At 36.2% G+C, this 22,169-nt stretch overlaps 1 protein-coding gene across 1 annotated transcript; it reads left to right on the top strand.

Moving 5' to 3' along the window:
* Positions 1-8,976: 8,976 nt before the first annotated feature.
* VCPKMT (valosin containing protein lysine methyltransferase) lies at positions 8,977-21,734 on the top strand. Its single transcript, XM_051978077.1, has 6 exons — positions 8,977-11,172; positions 11,550-11,660; positions 11,858-11,930; positions 12,574-12,693; positions 18,751-18,854; positions 20,800-21,734. Coding segments are annotated over exons 1-6 (669 nt in total). The 5' UTR covers positions 8,977-10,912; the 3' UTR covers positions 20,801-21,734.
* The last annotated feature ends 435 nt before the right edge of the window (positions 21,735-22,169 follow it).

Genomic DNA, 22,169 nt, shown 5'->3' with positions numbered 1-22,169 from the left:
TGACCAAAAATGCAATTCATCTCTAGTGAGACAACTAATGAATATTTAATTTAATTTAAAGCATACTTTTTCACACTTTATTTTTCTTAGTGTTTTTGTCTGCATTTTTTTGCAACATAACAAATATGATAATGTTTTGCAAGACTTCACATCTATAAATAATCCAATTGTTTTCCTTCTTTAAGAGGGGGAATGGAGTGGGAGAGATGGAGAGAATGTGTAATGCAAAATTTTTTAAAAAATGTATAAGCATATAATTGGAAATGTTATTGAAATCAAAATATATTGAATATGTTAGATGATTTTAGGTATATGTGGCAAAAGGAGCTGTATAGCAGGAAATAACCTGAGGAGGGGGAACAAGGTGTGCAGAGGAGGAAAACAGGAAGGCAGTGGTGAAAGGTTGTTTACCCCAAGATTAATGACTTTGTTATTGAGTAGCCTGTACCTTGTTGGGGTAAAGACAAAGAGAACTGGATTAGAGATGATGTAATGAGATGGTAAATATGAAGGAATGTAACTGTGAGAAGTGGCAGCGCCATTAGAGAAGATGTAGGGTGCTTAATAAACGCTTGCTGTACTTAGTAACATCTGGTGTGTTGGGCGCTCTGTGGGGAGGAGAGCAGCTAAAGGGAGCTGTTTTGGAGACGTCCAAGTACCTGGAGGATGGTAAGGAACCCAGTTATATTTCCCCTTGGTGAATAGGGGAGTTCAACAATAGAGACCCTCTTAGTGAGTAGAGGGAACTCAACAGAATAAAATAAAAGCCATAGCATACCAGGGAGAGTAGATTTGTAGGCAATTCAAATAGAGAATTTATCCTTCTATCAGTTTAGGTTGGGAACCACAGATCAAGTAGCTATACATAGGGGAGAAGGGCAATCAGGCACCTAAGTAGAGGCTCATTGCTGTGATCTCTCCTCATATTGTCTTCCTGTACTTATAATATTGGGCTAATATTTTGCCTAAAGATTTATGATTTGGTTTATACTCAGTTATTATCAGTGATCTATATTTCTCCCATTTATAAACGTGGGCTAGGAAGGGACTCTTTTAAATGCTGGAAAGAGGGCAGCTCATCAGCAACTTCCCACTCTAATCTGATCCACAGTGAAAGGGGAAGTGTTTGTAAGGAAACTTTTTCACCTTAGTCAGAGTAATAGAACAACTTCTATGGCCCCTACCTGTAGAGAGTCACAGTCAGTGGGGAAACTTTGAGTAAGGTATAAAGCCCTTCAACTCAGAGGGAACCTGCTAACAATGTTTGATTCTACTCCTCATCTTCCCTAAAGGCTTTCCGCCTTCCTGAGAAGTCAAAGGTGGTGACAACCTGTGTTGTGATTGAAGCAGAGTGATATCAGGTGGAAGAGTGAAACCAGGTGGCAAAACTACATATAACAGAAAGTTGTTTATGTGGTCCCATGTGTCCAATATATACTGGGCACATGCCCAAGTGTTTTTGTTACATTAGGATTTGAGGGTATTAAAAAAGGAAAGTCCCTGAAATAAACTAACTTCATTTTCCCACCATCCTCAGGAGTCCTACCTCATCACTTCTCCACTAGGATGGTATATTTTAATCACTCTGGTGTGGAGGCTCTAGAAAGCACTGTACAATTTGTGACCCCAACTTGGGGGCTCTAGAAAGCAGGACACAACACCTACTTAGCATAGTCAAAATCCAAGAATTGTTTTCTTCCTCAGTATGATGAACACATTCATTTCAAACATGACATATATCGCTCATGGTTTTTGTTTGTTTTTGAGACTGGGTCTTCTGCAGGCTGGAACCGCAGAGACTTCTCACAGGAATGTTGGCATGGAAGCTTTGACCTGATCCTTTTCTGACCTCATCTGTTTTTTTTTTTTTTTTTTTTTTAGGATTGTGCTGGGATAATAAACCTCTTTTATCAATCTAGGTTTTTGGGTTTGTAAATTCCTTTACCAGAGAATCTCTGCGCTGCCAGAAGAGGGTTCCCCCAACTCCCTACCCATGCGCTAAATCCCAAGGGGGTATAGGGGAGCCTAACCTCTCCATTTGATTCCCTGAACCCCGAGCTTGCCACTAGACCTTATCATTTAACTCTCTGACCACCAGGAACCCTAATCTCATTTTGGTTCCCTAAATTTAGACCTCATCATTTGGTTTCCTGACAAAAGGGAACCTCAAAACCTAAACCTCATCACCCTGACCCAACTGTCTCCTATTTTCTTGCTGAGAAAGATCTAATATTTACACATTACCACACCATAGTGACAGTGGTTGTCACCATGGCCCATAATGGCCATGTTTATATCCTTGATGTTGGGACATTCACCTGTACTACCAATACTGTTGGTGCAAGCAAGTGTGACCTTTCTCAAGCCTGCCACAGTTTCACCTCAGCAACTTGTACTAGTTGCATAGATGGGACACAGGCTAGATGTACTTATGATGATGGGCATCCCCAGAGAATAACTGTAGGGCACCAATTCCAGGATTATCTTGGCAAACTCACTCATAACCTCCTGAAAACTAACATTCTGATTGATAGAATGTTTTGTGACTACAATCATCCTTGGGGACAAGCAACTAGGAGACTGCTACAGAACCTGACCTCAGGTACCATCTGTGCAACTAAGGGATATGCTTTTCTTCGTAAAGTAAGTTCCCCATTCCACTTCAAAGTTTCTAAGGGGACTGTTAAGAGAAATGCCTCTGACTGGAACCCTCCTCAGCCCGTAATTTTGTCTACTGGTATCTGACTCCTTTTAAGCACTATGGGTCTTGTACTTTAGGCTACTTAAGTGCTCCTTTCACTGTATATAATGCCAACACCTCAGACACAGTCCCCACCTCTTTAAGGAGACAAAAGCAGGGATTTTGGGAAAATGTTCTGTGGTATTTAAAGAAAGGCATTGCAATGCTAGTGCCCTGCGTAGGATATTTAGAACATGAAAACATTCTCTTCAACCTGACTGCCACAATCAACCAGCTGGCTAATGAAACGTCACATTCTCTCTGGGAGATCCAAGAATCCATGGACTCTCTTGCTAACATGGTTTTAGATAACTGAATGGCCTTAGATTATCTCCTGGCCTCAAGTAGAGGGAGGTGTCTGCACCCTGTCAAGATCTCTTGCTGCATGTACATTAACAATTCAAGCAAAGTCAAGCTTTACACTAAGAGAATCTTGGAGAAAGCTGCTGGATGCAAGACATTCATGAGAAACTTCTTACACACATTCCTCTTCTCCCCCCCCCCCCCCCCCAAGTCTTCCTCTACATGGGGCTCCTGGCTATGGTCTCTATAACCTCTATACTAACTCCACTTCTAATTATTATCTTTTTACTCATATTCAGCCCTTGCATTTTCAAACTGCTTGTGAGATTTGCTTCCTCTAGGCTTCAAACTGTGAATTTTCAATTGCTCCTGCAGCCTGGAAATCATGGGACAACTAATGGAGACACACAACACCCGTTGGATGCCGCAGCTGCTTTTTTAAGACTCATATGTCCCCTCCTGGCATGAACCCCCAGTGAACTCAGCTCTACGACCCTTGTCAGCGCGAAGCAGTTACAGAAGTCTGAGAACTTCACCCCTTTTTCCCCAAAAGAATGTGGGGATAACTGGTTGAGGGGAGAGAAATGACACGGGTGAACTCTGTAAAAATTGTGTAAAATAATCACTGAAATTATGTCCCCTTTGATCTGCAAAGAAAGAGAGACTCGGTGTCTCCCAGGCTCCAGAGAGTCTAGAAAGAAGGCACATCCTCCGAGATAAGCAGTATCATTCAAGGGCAGATCACCTCCACTAAAAATCCCATTCAGGCTGAAAAAGCCTTCAAAGTGATTTTCATTCAATTGGGAGATCCTGGTCTGATAATCAGTTCAAACTGCCCTCAGATTTGCTCATAAAATAGGTTTTTGAAATCCTTCAATCCCTATTTTTTCAAATGGCATTGGAGTTAATTGTTTTTTAAATGTTTGGTAGAATTGACATGTAAATCCATCTGGTCCTGGGGATTTTTTCTTAGGGAGTTGGTTAATAGCTTGTTCTATTTCTTTTTCTAAAATGGGACTGTTTAGGATATTTTCTTCTTCCTGTGTTAATGTGGGCAAGCTATATTTTTGAAGGTATTCTTCCATTTCATTTAAGTTGTCAAATTTATTGGCATAAAGTTGGGCTAAGTATTTTCTAATTATTGCTCTAATTTCCTTTTCGTTAGTGGCGAGTTCTCACTTTTCATTTTTAAGACTAACAATTTGATTTTTCTCTTTCCTTTTTTAAATCAGATTTATTAAAGTTTTGCCTATTTTGTTGGTTTTTTCATAGAACCAACTCTTAGTTTTATTAATTAATTCAATTTTTTTAACTTTCAATTTTATTGATCTCTCCTTTTATTTTTAGAAGTTCAAGTTTAATGTTTGATTGGGGGTTTTTAATTTGTTCCTTTTCTAGCATTTTTAGTTGCAAGCCCAATTCATTGACCTTCTCTTTTTCTAATTTATGCAAGTAGGCCTCTAGAGATAAGAAATTTCCCCTTATTACTGCTTTGGCTGCATCCCACATATTTTGGTATGACATCTCATTATTGTCATTTTCTTGGGTGAAGTTATTAATTATGTCTATGATTTGCTGTTTCACCCAATCATTCTTTAGTGTGAGATTATTTAGTTTCCAATTATTTTTTGGTCTATTTTTCCCTGGCTTTTTGTTGAATGTAATTTTCATTGCATCATGGTCTGAAAAGGATGCATTTACTATTTCTGCCTTGCTGCATTTGAGTTTGAGGTTTTTATGTCCTAAATATGGTCAATTTTTGTATACATTCCATGAACTGCTGAAAAGAAAGTGTACTCCTTTCTGTCTCCGTTACATTTTCTCCAGAGTTCTAGTATTCTATTTACCTCTTTGACTTCTTTCTTATTTATTTTGTGGTTTGATTTATCTAATTCTGAGAGTGCACAGTTGAGATCTCCCACTATTATAGTTTTGCTGTCTATTTCTTCTTGCAGTTCTCTTAATTTCTCTTTTAAGAATTTAGATGCTACACCACTTGATGCATATATGTTTACTATTGATATTGCTTCATTATCTATGTTACCCTTTAGCAAGATATAGGGCACCTTCCTTATCTCTTTTAATTAGATCAGTTTTTGCTTTTTCTTGATCTGAGATCAGGATGGCTACCCCTACTTTTTTGACTTCACCTGAAGCATAGTAGATTCTGCTCTAACCTTTTACCTTTACTCTGTATGTATCTCCCTGCTTCAGGTGTGTTTCCTGTAAACAACATATGTAGGATTCTGGCTTTTAATCCATTCTGCTAACTGCTTCCTCTTTATGGGGGAGTTTACCCCGTTCACATTTATGATTAAAATCACCAATTCTGCATTACTTGCCATCTTGTTAACCCCGGTTTATGCTTTTCTCCCTTCTTTCCCCTTTACCCCCCTCCCCAGTATTAAACTTGTGAGCACCACTTGCTTCTCACAGCCCTCCCTTTTTAGTATCCCTCCCCCCGCCTTAGAGTTACTCCCCCTATCTTACTCCTTTCCCTCACAGTTTCTGTATTCCCTTCTACTTAGCTTATTCCTTCCCTTTTCACTTTTCCCTTCCCACTTTTCAACAAGGTGGGAGAAGTTTCACCATAAATTGAATATGTCTAAAATTTTTCTCTTAAAGCCAATTCTAATGGCAGTAAGGTACCCACTGTATTCATCACCTTCCATTCTTTCTCTCAGATATAATAGGTTTCCTTTGCCTCTTCGTGAGATGTACTTTATCCTTTTTCTGGTACAATGTCCTTTCCACCTTTAGTTTCTAGAACAAGGTATACATGTATTCTTTATACATCTTTATAGCAGAAATATAGTTCCCAAGATTTCTTTTTACCTTTTTAGGTTTCTCTTGAGTTCTATATTTGTAGATCAAACTTTTTGTTAAGTTCTGTTTTTTTCATCAAAAATAGGTGAAATTAGCTTATTTTGTTGAATGTCCATCTTCTTCCTTGGAAAAAGATGCTCATTCTGGCTGGGTAAGTTATTTTTGGTTGTATACCGAGTTCCTTAGCCTTTCAAAATATCATATTCCAGACCCTTCGATCTTTTAATGTGGATGCTGCTAGATCCTGGGTAATCCTTATTGTGGCTCCTCTATATTTGAATTGGGGTTTTCTAGCCGCTTGCAGTATTTTTTCTTTCATCTGAGGGTTCTGGCACTTGGCCACTATATTTCTTGGTGTTTTGATTTTAAGATCCCTTTCAGTAGGTGATCGATGAATTCTTTCAATATCTATTTTACCCTCTGTTTCTATCACTTCTGGGCAGTTCTCTGATAATTTCCTGGAAAATAGTGTCCAGGCTCTATTTTTCATTATATTTTTCTGGGAGTCCAATAATTCTCAGATTGTCTCTCCTAGATCTATTTTCAAAGTCTGTTGTTTTCTCCGGAAGGTATTTGACATTTTTTCCCATTGTTTGATTTTTTTTTTTTTTTTTTTTGGTTTTACTTGACTTATTTTTCTTGTCTTCTCGAGTCATTCAATTCCATTTGTTCGATTCTGATTTTCAGTGAAGTATTTTCTTCACTCATTTTTTTAAAAATATCTTTTTCTAATTGTCCAATTGAATTATTTTGTTCTATGGAATTTTTTTTCCATTTCACCAATTTTATTTTTTAGAGAGCTATTTTCTGTACAGCTGTACAAAAAAACAGAAATAGAATAGAATTCACTAATTCTATTTTTCAACAATTTGATTTCTTTATCCCCTCTGTCTTTAAATGAGTGGGATGACTTCTCCAGACTCTCTTGCCAAGCCTCCCTCTCCTTTTCCCATTTTTCTTCTAGCTCTCTTGTGAGAGCCTTTTTAATTTCTTCTATGAGATTCATCTGTGTTGAGGAACAGATGATCTCCTTCTTTGGGGATTCACCTGCAGACAATCTGTTTTTAATCTCCTCAGGGTTTAGAGTCTGCTCTCTATTGGTATAGAACCTGTCAGTGGTTAAGGTCCGTTTCGATTTTTTGCTCATTTTGTCAGAGAAGAATCAAAGACAAACTAGCAAAGAAAAAAGGAAAAAAAAAAAAACCAAAAGGAATCTGCTTTCTTTTTTGGGCTGGGTAGTGTTACTGAGCTTCCTCTACAGACTGTGGGGGGGGCAGCAGCGAGGCCCTAACAGGATAGCGGTGGCTGTGCTGCACCTGTGCTCTGAGCCTCTGAGAGCGTGCTGAGACACTGTGGGGGAGGGGTAGCCAGGTCCCGAGAGATTCCAGCTGTTTGGGATTGTATTCTTCACCCCCTGTGTTTTTAGCTTCTTTGCTTGACTGTTGGCTTGCTGCTAGGGCAAAGTATCCAATCCTGTAGCAAAGCTCTCCCCCCAGAGACGGCTGAGATCACACCCCCAACCCCTTCTGGTCTGCTCAACTGTGAGCTGCCTGATGTGCTCTCGCTGCTGCTGCCTGCCCTCAGCCTGTGCCCGATCTAAAACCTTCCTCGCCCTCGAGCAAAAACAGACCTTTTCTGGTGAATTCCAAGGATGTCTTCTCTAGGTAACTATTTGTGGGGTTTTTTTTCAGTCAATTATTAATTCAGAGGCTTGTAATGAAATGAATTCTGAGAGAAAATGTGGAGCTTACGCAGCTGTGTGCCTCCTCTCTGCCATCTTGGATGGAAGTCCTCTTGTGAATTTCTTTAAATTGCAAAAAGAGTTTATATTTATCCTTCAAGGTAATAAGAAGCCATTAAAGTTTATAAAACAGGAAATATATTTAGATCTGCATTTTAGGAAAATTACTTTGGCACTGGTGAGGAAGATGGAATGGGGAAGAGAACTAAGGTAGAGAGGTCATCATACTTGAGTTGAGAACTGACAAGGGCCTAAACTAGGGTCATGATCATCATTTTAGTGGTGAGGGGAGAAAAGGAAACATCTGAAAGATGTGAAGAATCACAACATGAGAATTGGCTGGATATGCTAAGAAGAGGGAGTTAATTAAGAATGACACCAAGGGGAAAGGGACCTGTATGTGCAATAATGTTTGTGGCAGCCTTCTTTGTAGTAGCCAGAAACTGGAAACTAATTGGATGCCCATCAATTGGAGAATGGCTGAATAAATTGTGGTATATGAATATATGGAATATTATTGTTCGGTAAGAAATGACCAACAGGATGATTTCAGAAAGGCCTGGAGAGACTTACATGAACTGATGCTAAGTGAAATGAGCAGGACTAGGAGATCATGATATACTTCAACAACAATACTATATGATGATCAATTCTGATGGGCGTGGCCATCTTCAGCAATGAGATGAACCAAATCAATTCCAATGGAGCAGTAATGAATTAAACCAGCTACACCCAGCAAAAGAACTCTGGGAGATAACTAAGAACCATTACATAGAATTCCCAATCCCTCTATTTTTGTCCGCCTGCCTTTTTGATTTCCTTCACAGGCTAATTGTATACTATTTCAAAGTCCGATTCTTTTTGTACAGCAAAATAATGGTTTGGACCTGTATACTTATTTTGTATTTAATTTATACTTTAACATATTTAACATTTGTTGGTCAACCTGCCATCTAGGGGAGGAGGTGCTTCGGGTAAGGAGGGAAAAAATTGGAACAAAAGGTTTGGCAATTGTCAATGGTGTAAAATTACCCATTCATGTAACTTGTAAATAAAAAGCTATTAAAAAAAAAAGAAGAAGAAGAAGAAGAAGAAGAAGAAGAAGAAGAAGAAGAAGAAGAAGAAGAAGAATGACACCAAGTTTGTGAACCTGGGTGACTAGGATAGTGGAAGCTATTTAATATAGATTAAATCACCTGCTCAAATCGACCTTGGTATTCAAACAACTGACAAATATGACCACTGAGCTACTTATTATCAATATTAATGGAAAGACAGAGAACAGGAAAAATACCACAGGAGTGGAGAAAGGCAAATGTCTTATTCTTTTTAAAAAGGGAAAAGAGTAAAATCTAGACTACTGGCCAATGAAATTGACTTTAATTTCCAAAAGAAATTTAGAATGTACAATTGAATATATGATCAGTGAACAACTAGAAAAGGAAGCAGCAATCACAAGTCAACAAAGCTTCAAAAATAAATCATTCCAGAATATCTTTATGTTTTGGGAATACAAGATTACTAAACTGATCAAGGAAGTGCTGAAGATATTTTCCTAGATATTAGCAAAATACTTAATTTATTATAATATTTTTATGGAAAAGATGAGGATATATGGGCCATATTTAATATGTATACATAATTTAATATGTATAAATAATATATACATAATAAATAATAATAGTTTCATAACTGAATGAACAGTCATTAACAATTCTAAACTACTTTGAGACTTTCAGTGGAGTGCCCTACGAATCTGTATTTGGCAATATAATGTTTACCATTTTTACCAATAATGTGGACAAAAGGATAGATAGCATACATATCAGATTTGCATACAATACAAAGGTAGAGGGAGAGCAGGTGCCATACTTGAAGAATCAGGATATATAAGAAAAAAAATCTGACAGGCTAGAAAATTTGACAATTAAAATTGAAAGAGAATAAATATGGTCTTACATTTTGTTCAAAGAAATCAACTTCACAATTAAAAGGTGGGAGGCATAGCTAGATAAATAATTCATCTGAAAAAGATTAAGGGGATTTTTGAGAACTCCAAGCTTACTATAACAGCAGTATGAAACAGCAGTCAAAACAAATAAACAATCTTAGACTGCATTGTGGCTTAGGTTATGACAATCCTGCTGTATTCTGTCCTAGGCAGAACATCTGGAATACTATGTTCAGTCCTAGGCGTTACATTTTAAGAAAGTAAGTTGGAAAGTATTCAAGACAATTAGAAGGGGGAAAAATCAAGTACATGTCATACAAGACTGTTGAAATGCAAATGTTTATTCTGAAAGGCTTGTAGCAAATGACAGCTGTTTTCCAAGAACATGATGGCTATCATACTGAAGAAGAAATGGGCTTTAGATATAAAGACATCTAGAAATGATGGGCATGACTCTCTTCAATAATGAGATGATTTAAACCAGTGCCAGTTGTTCAGTAATGGAGAGCCATCTACACCCAGAGAGATGACTTTGGAAACTGAGTGTGGACCACAACATAGCATTCTCATTCTCTCTGTTGTTGTTTGTTTGCATTTTGTTTTCTTTCTCAGTTTTTTTCTTCTTTCTTGATCTGATTTTTCTTGTTCAACAAGATAACTGTATAAATATGTGTACATATATTGGATTCAACATATCTAACATGTATTGAACTACCTGCCAGCTAGGGGGAGGGGGTGGGAGGAAGGAAGGGAAAATTTGGGAACAGAAAGTTTTGCAAGGGTCAATTTTGAAAAAATTACCTATGCTTATGTTTTTTAAATAAAAACCTTTCATTAAAAAAAAAAAAAAAGGAAATTTGACCTCAAAAAAAAAAAAAAAAAAAACTTAACAGCTGCCTATCTCAGTTTCCTCATTTGTAAAATAGAGATGATAATAGCAGCATGTACCACCCAAGATTGTTGTAAGGATCAAATAAGAATATTTGCAAAAAGCACCTAGCATATAGGAAATGCTATATAATGCTAGCTGTTATTTTTCTTACTCCGTGCTACGGACCACGTTAAACGCTGAAAAAAAAAAAATTAGGCAAAAAAGAATGACAGGTCCTGCCCTCAAGGAGCTTACATTCTCAAGCGAGGGAAAAAAAAAAAAAAAACAATTTTTTTTTCATCCAAATTCAAAGACCTCCCCAGCTGAGGATTAAGAACCATCTTTGAAACCTAGGCTTCGTTGCTCTGGTAACAAGTCCATTCCAGCCCGGGGCTGGACGACATGCAAACGATGCGCATGCGCCGGGTGGAAATTTCGGCGGTCCTGTAAACCAGGCTTAAATCGGCCTCCGGGAGAGTTATGGCTGCGGCAGCGGAGATGGCGCTTTGTAGTTTCGTGCGCCCGCTGGAAAAGCGGGACGGGACGGTGCTGCGGCTCCAGCAATACGGCTCAGGCGGCGTAGGCTGTGTGGTGTGGGACGCTGCCATTGTCCTGGCTAAGTACCTCGAGACTCAGCATTTCTCGGGCGCCATTGCTGGGACTCATTCGCTGCGCGAGAGATCCGTGCTGGAACTGGGAGCTGGCACCGGCGCCGTGGGGCTCATGGCAGCCAGCCTCGGGTACAAGCTAGGTTCCCGCTGAGGGTTGCAGACCGAGTATCGGAGAAAAATGAGCAGGAGGGAGGCCGGGACTATAGTCCTACGTATGCGCACTTACACTCATGATCTATTTGGGCCAGACGTGGTGTCCAGTCCCCAACACATGCAAGCATTTCTACATACACGCACAGTATGTAGGCGTGGCGTTCCGCCCCCTACACATATATGCACACACGCACGTTTGGCAGGCAGCCTTCAACGCGCCCGCTTACTTCCCTTTTCCTTTCCCCTTTCTTCTCCCTGTGAGATTGTGGGGGAGGGCTGACTAGACTGGCGTGCCTTCTCCATACATTTATTTATTTATACTCACACCACGTGTGTTTGTGCTTCCTTTGTAGGGCAGATGTTATAGTCACAGATCTGGAGGAACTACAGGACTTGCTTAAATTGAATATTAAAATGAATGAGCATCTCATCACTGGTTCTGTACAAGCCAAGGTATTGAAATGGTTTGTATACTCTTGAGTTTAAGAATTGTGCAAATGTAGTTTTATTTAAAGTGTATCTGTGCTAAAAAAAAAACAAAAACAAAAACAAAAACAAAAAAAAAAAAACTTACTCTCGGAGGAAATTATCTAGTTTTCTAACCCGAGAACTTTTTAAAATTAAAGAAATAAATCTTGATAAATTTATGTCTCTTTTTAAGGGGTGAAGAAAGAAAAGACTGTTTCTCTCCACCTGATTACATATTGATGGCTGACTGTATATACTATGAAGAGGTAAAATAATAAAAATATAGATCTGAGTTAAGCAAAGTTAAATAAGTTTTGGAGCTGTTTGGAACCATTAAGATTTGTGAATTTTTTAGTTATTCAGAATGAATTATTCAGACTTTTTTAATGGCCTTTGAGGAGCTTTGTAAATGTTTGTAGAGAAATGATGTTAGGATTTTTTTTGAGCCTAGTGTAATGCAGTGTTTTTCTTTAAAGGGTAGCATAAGGTTTCGTGAGATGCTTATCTTCCTACATATCCACTAAACATAAGAGTTAACTTGTGATAGATTAAGGAAATGCTTAAATTTGGCACTAATTTTTTTAAGGATAAAAGTCAAGAAAAACATGAGCAGTCTAAGTTTTAGGTTTTGTTTACTTTAATCATTTGCTTTTTTTTAATATAAAGAACAACTATCTTTAACTTTTCATTTTTTTCCATTTTGACCTGTTAACTAAAGTCATTTAGAGTATCCATTTTATTATTCACTGATAGAAAAACTGAGGCCAATTCATTTATTAGTGAAGTTTTGAACTTGAATAAGATTTGAGCAATCTTTACAAAATATACTAAGTAATTTAGGAAATATAAAGGAGACCCATTTCAGTTGTAATTATTTCTAATAGTAACTGATTGTTACCTTTTAAACAGTCTTTGGAACCCTTATTAAAAACTTTAAAGGATCTCAGTGGACCTAAGACCTGCATCATATGTTGTTATGAACAACGGACTATGGGGAAAAATCCAGAAATAGAGAGAAAGTATTTTGAGGTAAGTACTTCATTATAGTTGATGACTATTGACTGTTTTATCATTTATTTTCAGAGCTTAAAATTCTCTGGAAAAAGTCAATTGTTGTTTTCCAAAGGAGTGAACAATTAGATCTCTATTCTCAGTATTTGTAAATGGTTTTTGTGGCAGGTAGGCTTATTGACTAGAACTTTATACTTAGAATTAAGAAGACCTCATTCAAATTCTGCCTTGGACTCTTAGTAGTCATCTCATCCTGGACTTAACCTAAGCTTTTAATTTTCTTCTCTATAAAATAGGAATAGTAAAAGCACATATTCTTGAGTGGTTGAAATAATGTAATTTATGTAAGACACCTTGCTGATATTAAAGTGTTATATAAATTTTATTATTGTTTATTATTATTATTTAAAATGTCTTTATATGTTTATCTTGGATTCTTTGAAAAATGAGGCTGCTTTTTTTCTTTTGAAAAAATAAATTCTTGATGAATTCCATTTGTAAAAAAAAAATCATTATTTTAGTTTGTCCAATACAAATTAGTATTATTAGTAGTCATTATTAGCAAAGGATATTAGTCAATGATATCCTTAAAATGAAGTTAATACCTCCAGAAAAAAAATTATTGGTATAAAATCATTTGGATCATTGCTGAAAAATGAAAGGAGAGAGACAAATCTATTTAAATAGTTAATTCAATTCATATTTTGTCTCATTTAAGAAACAGTTCATTTCACCTGAACAAAAAATGTTATAAAATTGTGTAAGACACGTGGTATGTTTCTCCTTTTATCCTCTGGAGGGCATATGTGACATGTCTGCTGGTTTTTAAAAGAGAGTTTTGTGAATTCTCTTTTCAAAACGTGGGTTTTAGGGGAGCTTTATACTTCACATCTGGAAGAGGTTTCTACAGCTGTTTAAGCAAATTTTTCTAATTGCTCTAAAAGTAGCCCTAAAATTGTATAATAGGGTCTATATGTATATAAGCTGAGCAAGCACTCCTATATGATCAAAAAATAATGCTTCTGCAAACAAATCATAATCTTCTCAGCACACTGATAGAAAGTTTAATGAGTTGCTCTGGCAGAAAAGAAAGAAAAATTGGGCCCAATCTGCTATGCTGGGTCTTGGAAAAAAGATTTATAGACTGTTACAAGCCTTTACAACTCTGTGGGATCTGCCAGAGCTCATATCCATTTTGCATAGTATTCAAGAGCTCAAGGTTACTTCCATGCCACAGAGCAGTTTTGGAATGAGTTTTGGTTTGTTTTGGTATGTTTTTTGTCTCTCTTCCTGGGCATTCTCTTACACCAATTTTCTTACAGCTTAAGAAATGCTCTGTGGTTCCCAAGTTTGAGGGATTTCGACTCCAAAGTTCTATTACCCAAATACACAAATGGATCTGTGATCTCAACATTTCAGAAGTTCTCTCTTGTAAGGCAAATAACAGGCTATCTATATGTACCCATTCTGTTCTCCAGAAGTTCACTATGGGGGCCACACAACATTGCCAAAGATCCAGACCACCAGGCTATCAGTGAAGTACTTCATTCTAGTCACATGACCAGTCCATCTTTTCTTTCTGTATTATAATTCTTTGGTGATGGTCTTTACTCGTCTTAGGAAATCTTAATGAGTTATGTGTACCACCTACTGGTACTCTCCATGTACAACTGCATTGACCTCTGAGTGGTTCTCATCTTTAGTTTTTCAGAGGCAATGCTTCACAAGTAAACATTGACAGAATAATTTTTTTTTTTGACAGAATAATTTAAACATGAGTCAGTATTAACTGTTGTACTTCCTAGGAAAGTTGATACTGAAATATCAGAACATGAAGCTATTTATGGGACTGCTTACTAATAGGCATTTTACATTTAATCTTGGGTATATATCCTATTTGGTGGTGGCTATCTTTTCGAAATCATATATTCCTTTTACTTCCACTCACTTCCAAGTAGTGAAATCCAGGTAATGAAACCAAGATCTCCAACACGAGATTAGCTTTAAGGTTGAACCTGTATGTCACATGATCACTCTTCAGTCACTCAGAACAAGTTAAAGAAACAAAACAGAAGAGGCATCTTTCTCATGGTTGGTTATTAGAATTCTTCCTACTTTAGTTGCCATGTCGAAATGATTGGTATGTTGCTGAGGGCAGGGAAAAGGTGATGGTCTTCCCCTATACTATCATAGATAAACTTGAATATTCCTGATCTTATCTGCAGCTTGGGAGAGAAGAGCAACTGAGGATTGGTTATTCCTTTTTTTTTTTTTTTGGCTGAGGCATTTGGGGTTAGGTGACTTACCCAGACTCACATAGCTAGGAATTATTAAGTGTTTGAGACCAGATTTGAACTCAGATCCTCCTGACTTCAGGGCTGGTGCTCTATCCACTATGTCACCTAGCTGCCCCTGGTTATTCCTTTTTAAAGGTGTCTAAGAAATCTATGGCTCTTTCTGCTCAATATCAATGAGAGGATTGTTTGATTATTCCCTAAATTTTTGTGTTCCTAAGACTTGAAGCATTTGAAGCATTTATATCAAACTCAGATACAGAGCTAGTAAAAATGATCATCTAGAAGCAGTCAAGGCAAATTCCAGTCAGCCTTGATAAATCATCATTAAGAACACCCCTTATTTGTGTACAGAGGACTCATAAAGATTGTTTTAGAGTGTAGGTTGGTATTAGTGATATATTATTGGTATATCACTTTTTTCAGTATTAATAAAGGCCAAAATTTTTCCCATGCCTTCATATTTTCTATCAATCTCTCAGAATCCCTTGTGAAGTCCTTTCTGCCACAAATCCAATCTCTATCTCAGGTTGTTTTTTCTGACTCTTGAAGTACCATTTCTGCACCATTAGTGTATCTCAGGGAGTGATTCTTTAAGATGCTAATGTGCTGTTCTATTACTGTTGTTGTAGAAAAGTCTACTAAAGTGGATTTTTCAAATCTTACATTTTCCTTAAGAATATTCCTATTTTCATCTTTTAATATCTTTGTGATGACTTTGCTTAGTTGGATTTCTTACCAAGCTTTCTTTAAATTGGTTTTACCCTCTGTCTTACTAGATGGTACTGCTCTTCATTGTTTGTTATCCTTTTTTCATAAGCTTTAACAAATGAGTTTTATTCTAACATGGGTAACTATCCCTGTATTTGGCAAGTAAGTTAAATATTTGCTGACTAGGGTTTTGTATTCTTTTGGTCTCCTTGTTTCGGCATTTAATTTCTGAATTACTTATTATAATAGGTGTTGATATCATTTCTTTTGTCCATTTCCCATTTTTGATTTTCAGTAACAAATAATGCAGGGTTAAAACATTTTAACGATGTATCTTTTTCTCATTTCTTTTCTAGTTTAATAATTCTGATTTTAACTTTGACAAGTTGATAATCTGATTGTATACAGACCGCTGATTCAGGAATAATTCTTGTATCAATAAGAAGTCTAGCCTCTCTGCTAAAATAGTGTCTATTTAATAATCATACTAGCATTTATTTACTGCTTTAAAGTTTGCAGTATTTTCCTTGTGTTGCATTATTTGATCATTCTTTATGATGTTATTTGGTTCATACCATGTTCAAACCATGTTATTTTTTTTTCAAAGAAAATCTTGGTATTATGGAGTCATGAGACTAATTTTTTCTTTTAGTAATACTTTATTTTTCAAATACATGTAGATAGTTTTGAATATTTACCTTTGCAAAATCTTGTGTTCCATATTTTTCTCTCTCTCCCAGCAAGCAATCTTGATGGGGTTCTAGTGGCATTCAGAGAGTTATGGGAATCCCCTTTTGGTGGGCACAGGTCTTAGTGAAAGAATTCACGAACCCAAAATATTAGACTGGTAAAAAAAGGAAGCTTATTGGCACTGCAGAGATCAGCTTTGCTAGGAGACTGACTTCCTCACTGGCAGAAGAAATAACAAAAGGTTTTTCACTGAGAAGAGAATGTCTTCACATACATTCCAAGGAGAGAGGTTCCTTGACAAGGCATGGTCTTGCTTTTTGGGTCTTTGCAAAGAAATAAGTGAACAGAAACCTACTTTATGAGCAGATCTTGAGGAGTTGGGGGGAGAGGGGACAGTTTGACATGATTATCAGTCCAAGATTTTTTTTTCCGAGTATCTGGAATTTCCTGAAGAAGTGGCACCCCCAAAAGACCAATTTTGACCAAGATTTCCAATTAAATAATGATGTTTAACTTGCCTGGGGAGATATGCTCTCTCTCTCAGACTCTATGGAGTCTGGGAGGCCAAGAATCAAAGGGGACAGAATTTCAGAGTGTTAATTTTACAGATCAAAAGGGAACACAGTTCATCCCCCCACACCACCTATCAATCTGATATAGGTTAAACGTGTGCAATTTTTAAAAAAAATAATTTAAACATAAGCAGTTCTTCTAAACATATTTTCCTATTCATCCTGCTGTGTAAAAAAGAAAAAAAATCAGATTAAAAGGGAGAAAAACACAAGATAGAGAGAAAAAAAGGAAAAAAAACCATCACCACAACATAAAAGGTGAAAATACTATGCTTTTATCCATATTCAGTCTTCATAGTTCTTTCTCTAGATGTGAATGGCACTGTCCATCACAAGTCTATTGGAATTGCCTTGAATCACCTCATTGAGCCTTGAGACTATAATTTAGAAGCAGTTTGTCTCTATTGTTTCTTTTTTCCTGAACCATTCTTTCCTAATCTTTTTGCCTCATTACCTTTTTCTACCTTTGCATTGAATTCACCAAGTGTAAGTGTGTTATTAATTCTATTTGGAAGGTCTTAACAACTTCTTCAAAGAATAAAATTTTGCTTTCAAAAATTGATGTTGAGTAGAAATATTTTTATGGTGGTCTTTTTGCAAACATTGATCATGTATTATAATAATGATAAGTAAAGCTTCATCATGCAGCATAAATACTATCCTTCATTGGAAAGAGGCCCCCTCATAACTGTTTCCTCTAGTTGTTCCATATCTGCTTAGGGTTTGATTAAGGAGACTGTTGTCCTACATAATCTAAAGGAGTGCATCTTCCCCCCCTTCTTCAATCTTATAGTAGATGAGAATTAAGCACAATACAACTAAGAATTCTTGAGGAATCCATGTGTTTGTGATCAGGCTCTCTTTATAAAAAAACTTGTACTTTAGCCCTCTTTGTAGTGGCTAGAAGCTGGAAAATGAATGGATACCCATCAATTGGAGAATGGTTGAGTAAATTATGGTATATGAACGTTATGGAATATTATTGTTCTGTAAGAAATGACCATCAGGATAAATACAGAGAGGACTGGCGAGACTTACATGAACTGATGCTAAGTGAAATGAGCAGAACCAGGAGGTCATTATATACCTCAACAATGATACTATTTGAGGATGTATTCTGATGGAAGTGGATCTCTTCGATAAAGAGAGCTAATTCAGTTTCAATTGATCAAGGCTGGACAGAAGCAGCTACACCCAAAGAAAGAACACTGGGAAATGAATATAAACTGCTTGCATTTCTGTTTTTCTTCTTGGGTTATTTATACCTTCTGAATTCAGTTCTCCCTGTGCAACAAGAAAACCGTTCGGTTCTGCACACATATATTGTATCTAGGATATACTGTAACCTATTTAACATATAAAGGACTGCTTGCCATCTGGGGGAGGGGGTAGAGGGAGGGAGGGGAAAAATCAGAATAGAAGTGAGTGCAAGGGATAATGCTGTAAAAAATTACCCTGGCATGGGTTCTGTCAATAAAAAGTTTTAAAAAAAAATGAAATGAACCACACTTTTTGGTGGCATCTGTCCCGAAAGGAACAGAATGTCTTTTTTAAAAGTTTCCCACCAGGGGGTTGGCTAAGCTTGAACTGGGGCCCTGTCCTCCCACTTGGAATTAAACTCTCATCAAGGAAAAAAAAAAAAAGAACTTGTACTTTAGACTACCTTAAATTAGGATATATGGTAACATTGTTTACCTTAATGTTTTTCTGTAATGTAAAGAGATGAAAGTTAATTGGCTTTTTTGAAGTTGCTGTTTTTGAGCTATATAAATATCTACCTCTCTATATATTTTATGTTTCTATAATAGCTCCTCCAGTTGGATTTTGATTTGGAAAAGATTCCTTTGGAAAAGCATGATGAAGAATATCGAAGTGAAGATATTCATATTTTATACATCAGAAAGAAAAAATGGTAAGTTGAAAGAGTGGTTCTTAATTATTTTCTGAGCTCGCTTTTTATAGAGCATTTTTTATCTTGAGGAGAATATATTTTTTGCCATGTGTCTGACCTATGCATAAGTGAAGTTGTGTCATGTTTAACATGTTTTAATTTTAATGTCAAAGCAATTGACATAATCATTTTCCTGCATAACCCATAAATGCTGTAAGAAAAGAAGCATGATAAAGGGGAGGCTGCCTGTTAACTATTGTAATGCTGGAGAAACTGAGGCAAGATAGAGATTAGAAAGTATTTAATAATTTATTTAAAAGGGAGAGATTTACTGGGACCAAATGGATCCATGGTTTGGTCCCAGAGTTGAATGAGACTATCTGCTCCAAGAATCCAGCAAACAGTGTGAGTTCTCAATGACTTATATACATGTGGCTCACACTCAGGAGGTGGAGTGAGGCAGGAACAGAGTCATGTTGAGAGCGGGAATAGGACTCTGACGATCAGCTTCTGACAGGGTGAGGCAATGCATATCTGATAATTGGGATTACAGAATGGGGAGAGGTACCCAACATTCTGATGATGCCTAAGATAAAAGGTCTTTCTCCTTATCTGGATCATCATGATTAGGAGGGGGGTTAGTTAAGCAGTGTTGAGCAGACCAATTATAAACTGAGGCAGAACACTTAGAGAAACTGAGTCAGGACTGGGTCAGGATAATTAGGGACACTTAGGACAATAAAAGAGAACTGTGGCATAACACGATTTTTGGAATCAGAAAAGAAAATCTCTTCCTATTTCTGTCCTGTAATTCTTGGTCTTGGTGGATAATGGTACTTCCCAGCTAATATATTCTTCTGAACTGTACTAAATATGTTTACAAAATGTCTAGATGATGTCAGTTAAATTTTGGTTTTTGTAAACTGTATTGAAAATATGACTTTGCAACATCGTAGCTTTGTAATTTGTAATACTGTCTCATAAACAATAGTCTTGGAAAAAATTAGTTTTCTGGCAAAACTAAATATAAAATGCCAGCCTTTCTCTATAACGTTTTCCACCTGAAAACTTGAGGAAGTTTTGATAATTAACAACCATATTTTTCTTTTCTATATTAAATGATGAATTTGAGATTAAGTAGTTTATAGTACCAAAGGGAGTTTACTATCAAAAGGACCTTTTTCTTTGTTATGCCCTCAAGCTTCTTCATTAGGTTTTAGTGACATTCATATTGGTAATCCCTAATCAAGAGGTTTGAAGTGAAGATTGAACCTTTTTTTTTTTTTTTAAGTGTTTTTAAATACAATGCCTTCTATCCATGAGTTACTCTATAAAGTTTAGTACTAAATCAATTTCCTTCTGTCATTGTATGGTTAGCCAAATACTGATTAGCTGTGTGACCCTGAGCAAGTCAGTTAATTTATTTACCTTAATCCACTGGAGAAGGAAAAGGCAATTCATGGCAGTATCTTTGCCAAGAAAACTCCTTGGACAGCATTTTTGGTTATGGTTCATTGAGTCACAAAGAGACACAACTGAACAACATGATAGAATGTTGGTCTGTATTAATTTTGCCATAGCTTAATCTTTTTTTTCCCTCTGATTTATTAGTTGAGATTTTAACATGATATTTGATAATAAAGGGTCAATGGCTTGCCTCAATTTATGCCAAGGATCCAGAATTGAAGATACAATTTACTTTTGTAAGCATAGAATAAAAACCATTGGCTAGCGTAATGGGAGTGAGGGATCATGATTAGTACATTGCTGAAGTGAAGGGAACATGATAGGTTGGGAGATTTGGTAATGAAGAGCTTAATGTTTTAAGGTAAATGACTGTTGAGAAGAGGTGATGGCATTACTAAATGGGAGTTTGGGCAATGTATTTTTTTAGGCTTTTTTTTATTATTATTTTTTTTAACCTAAAGGCTTGGAATCTAAATTTTACTGTTTCTTTCTCTTACAGAAATTACAGCTTTGAAACCTTTCATCATTTTTGTTCAAGTTTTCAACAAACTTGTAAGATCTAATAAGTACTTATAAGAATAGCATGAAAATATTTTCATCATACATTTTCATGGCTTATCAGAGACATTGAATTTGAATGGTTGAAATAGAAATATGGATGCTATTTTTAATTCATAAAAGAATTCTACTAAAAATCAATCAATGTGACCTGCCAGCATTCTAAAGATATTTGATTTCCTGCATCTTGAGTGAGACTGAAATGTAACTACAATTGTTGTTTGACCCAACATGAAATTCTGTTTTAAAGACCATTTTGTAGTGAATCATGTGTTGGAAAAAATTATATGCTAAAAGAATAACTTGACGTGCTTTCAAGAAACTGAATAATAATGATTTTACTTCTTGAAGGGATAGTTTTTGAGGCTTGCATGTGTACTTCAAGTTGTATGCAATCTAGGTAAATATAAAAGAAGAGCTCATGGATTTACATTTTGTCCCTAATAAAGTCAACAGTCTTTGCTTTACATATATTCTCTTTTTAATTAGATTTTAAGGTAGGTTTAATACTTTAAAATGTCTCTTGGTTCAAAGACAAACTAAGCAGGTTCACATTTATTTTAAAATTTTGTTGTTATTATGTTTGAAAAATATATTATAAAATTTAAAAAATATGAATTATATAAAGAAGTACAGAAAAAGAGGATTGTTTATAACAGTGTAAAACTTGATTACATTTAGAGATATTTTAAAATATAAAATATGGTAGTTCCATCATTACCATGCATGTCTTTGTCCATTTCTGAATTTTTTCCTCTGTTGTAAGTATTTTTTCAATGTTTCATTAATGAGCTTTTTAGTTTTTTTCTTTGATATCACTACCTTTTCATTATTTACTTTTCTTAAAATGATTTAATAAATTCATTATTTCATTGACTATTTGCTTTGTTGTTTATCACTATACTACTCTCTCCAAAATTAAATTAATTTCTAAAATCTTTGTAACAAGTATACTAAAGCAAAAGAGATTTGGACTCTGTTTAATAATGTATGTCTTATTCTATGCCTCTAATTCCTCTGCCACAGGATTGACACATAAGTCTTCTGGATTGGTCATTGTGTTGGGGTTCTAGTGGACTAACTTCCTAATGGCAAAGTCCTATTAGGGAAATGGAGGCTGGCACTGAGAAGAGAATGTCTTCACAGTGGGCAGGGTCCTGGCAGCTATGCCAAAGAGGCAAAGCATGCTACTTTGGACATTTCTGCAAAGAAGTGAGTTTAAAATTGCCCTTAATAGGAATATTGAGGTTCAGAGTTGAAGTTGAAAAGAAAGCCAAAATCCCCAGACCTAGACCTCCAATTGAATGGAAA

The sequence above is a fragment of the Antechinus flavipes genome, chromosome 2 (assembly GCF_016432865.1).
Source record: "Antechinus flavipes isolate AdamAnt ecotype Samford, QLD, Australia chromosome 2, AdamAnt_v2, whole genome shotgun sequence".
Classification (NCBI taxonomy): domain Eukaryota; kingdom Metazoa; phylum Chordata; class Mammalia; order Dasyuromorphia; family Dasyuridae; genus Antechinus; species Antechinus flavipes.
Note: the sequence above shows the minus strand (reverse complement) of the source record. Positions and strands in the feature narration are given on the sequence as shown.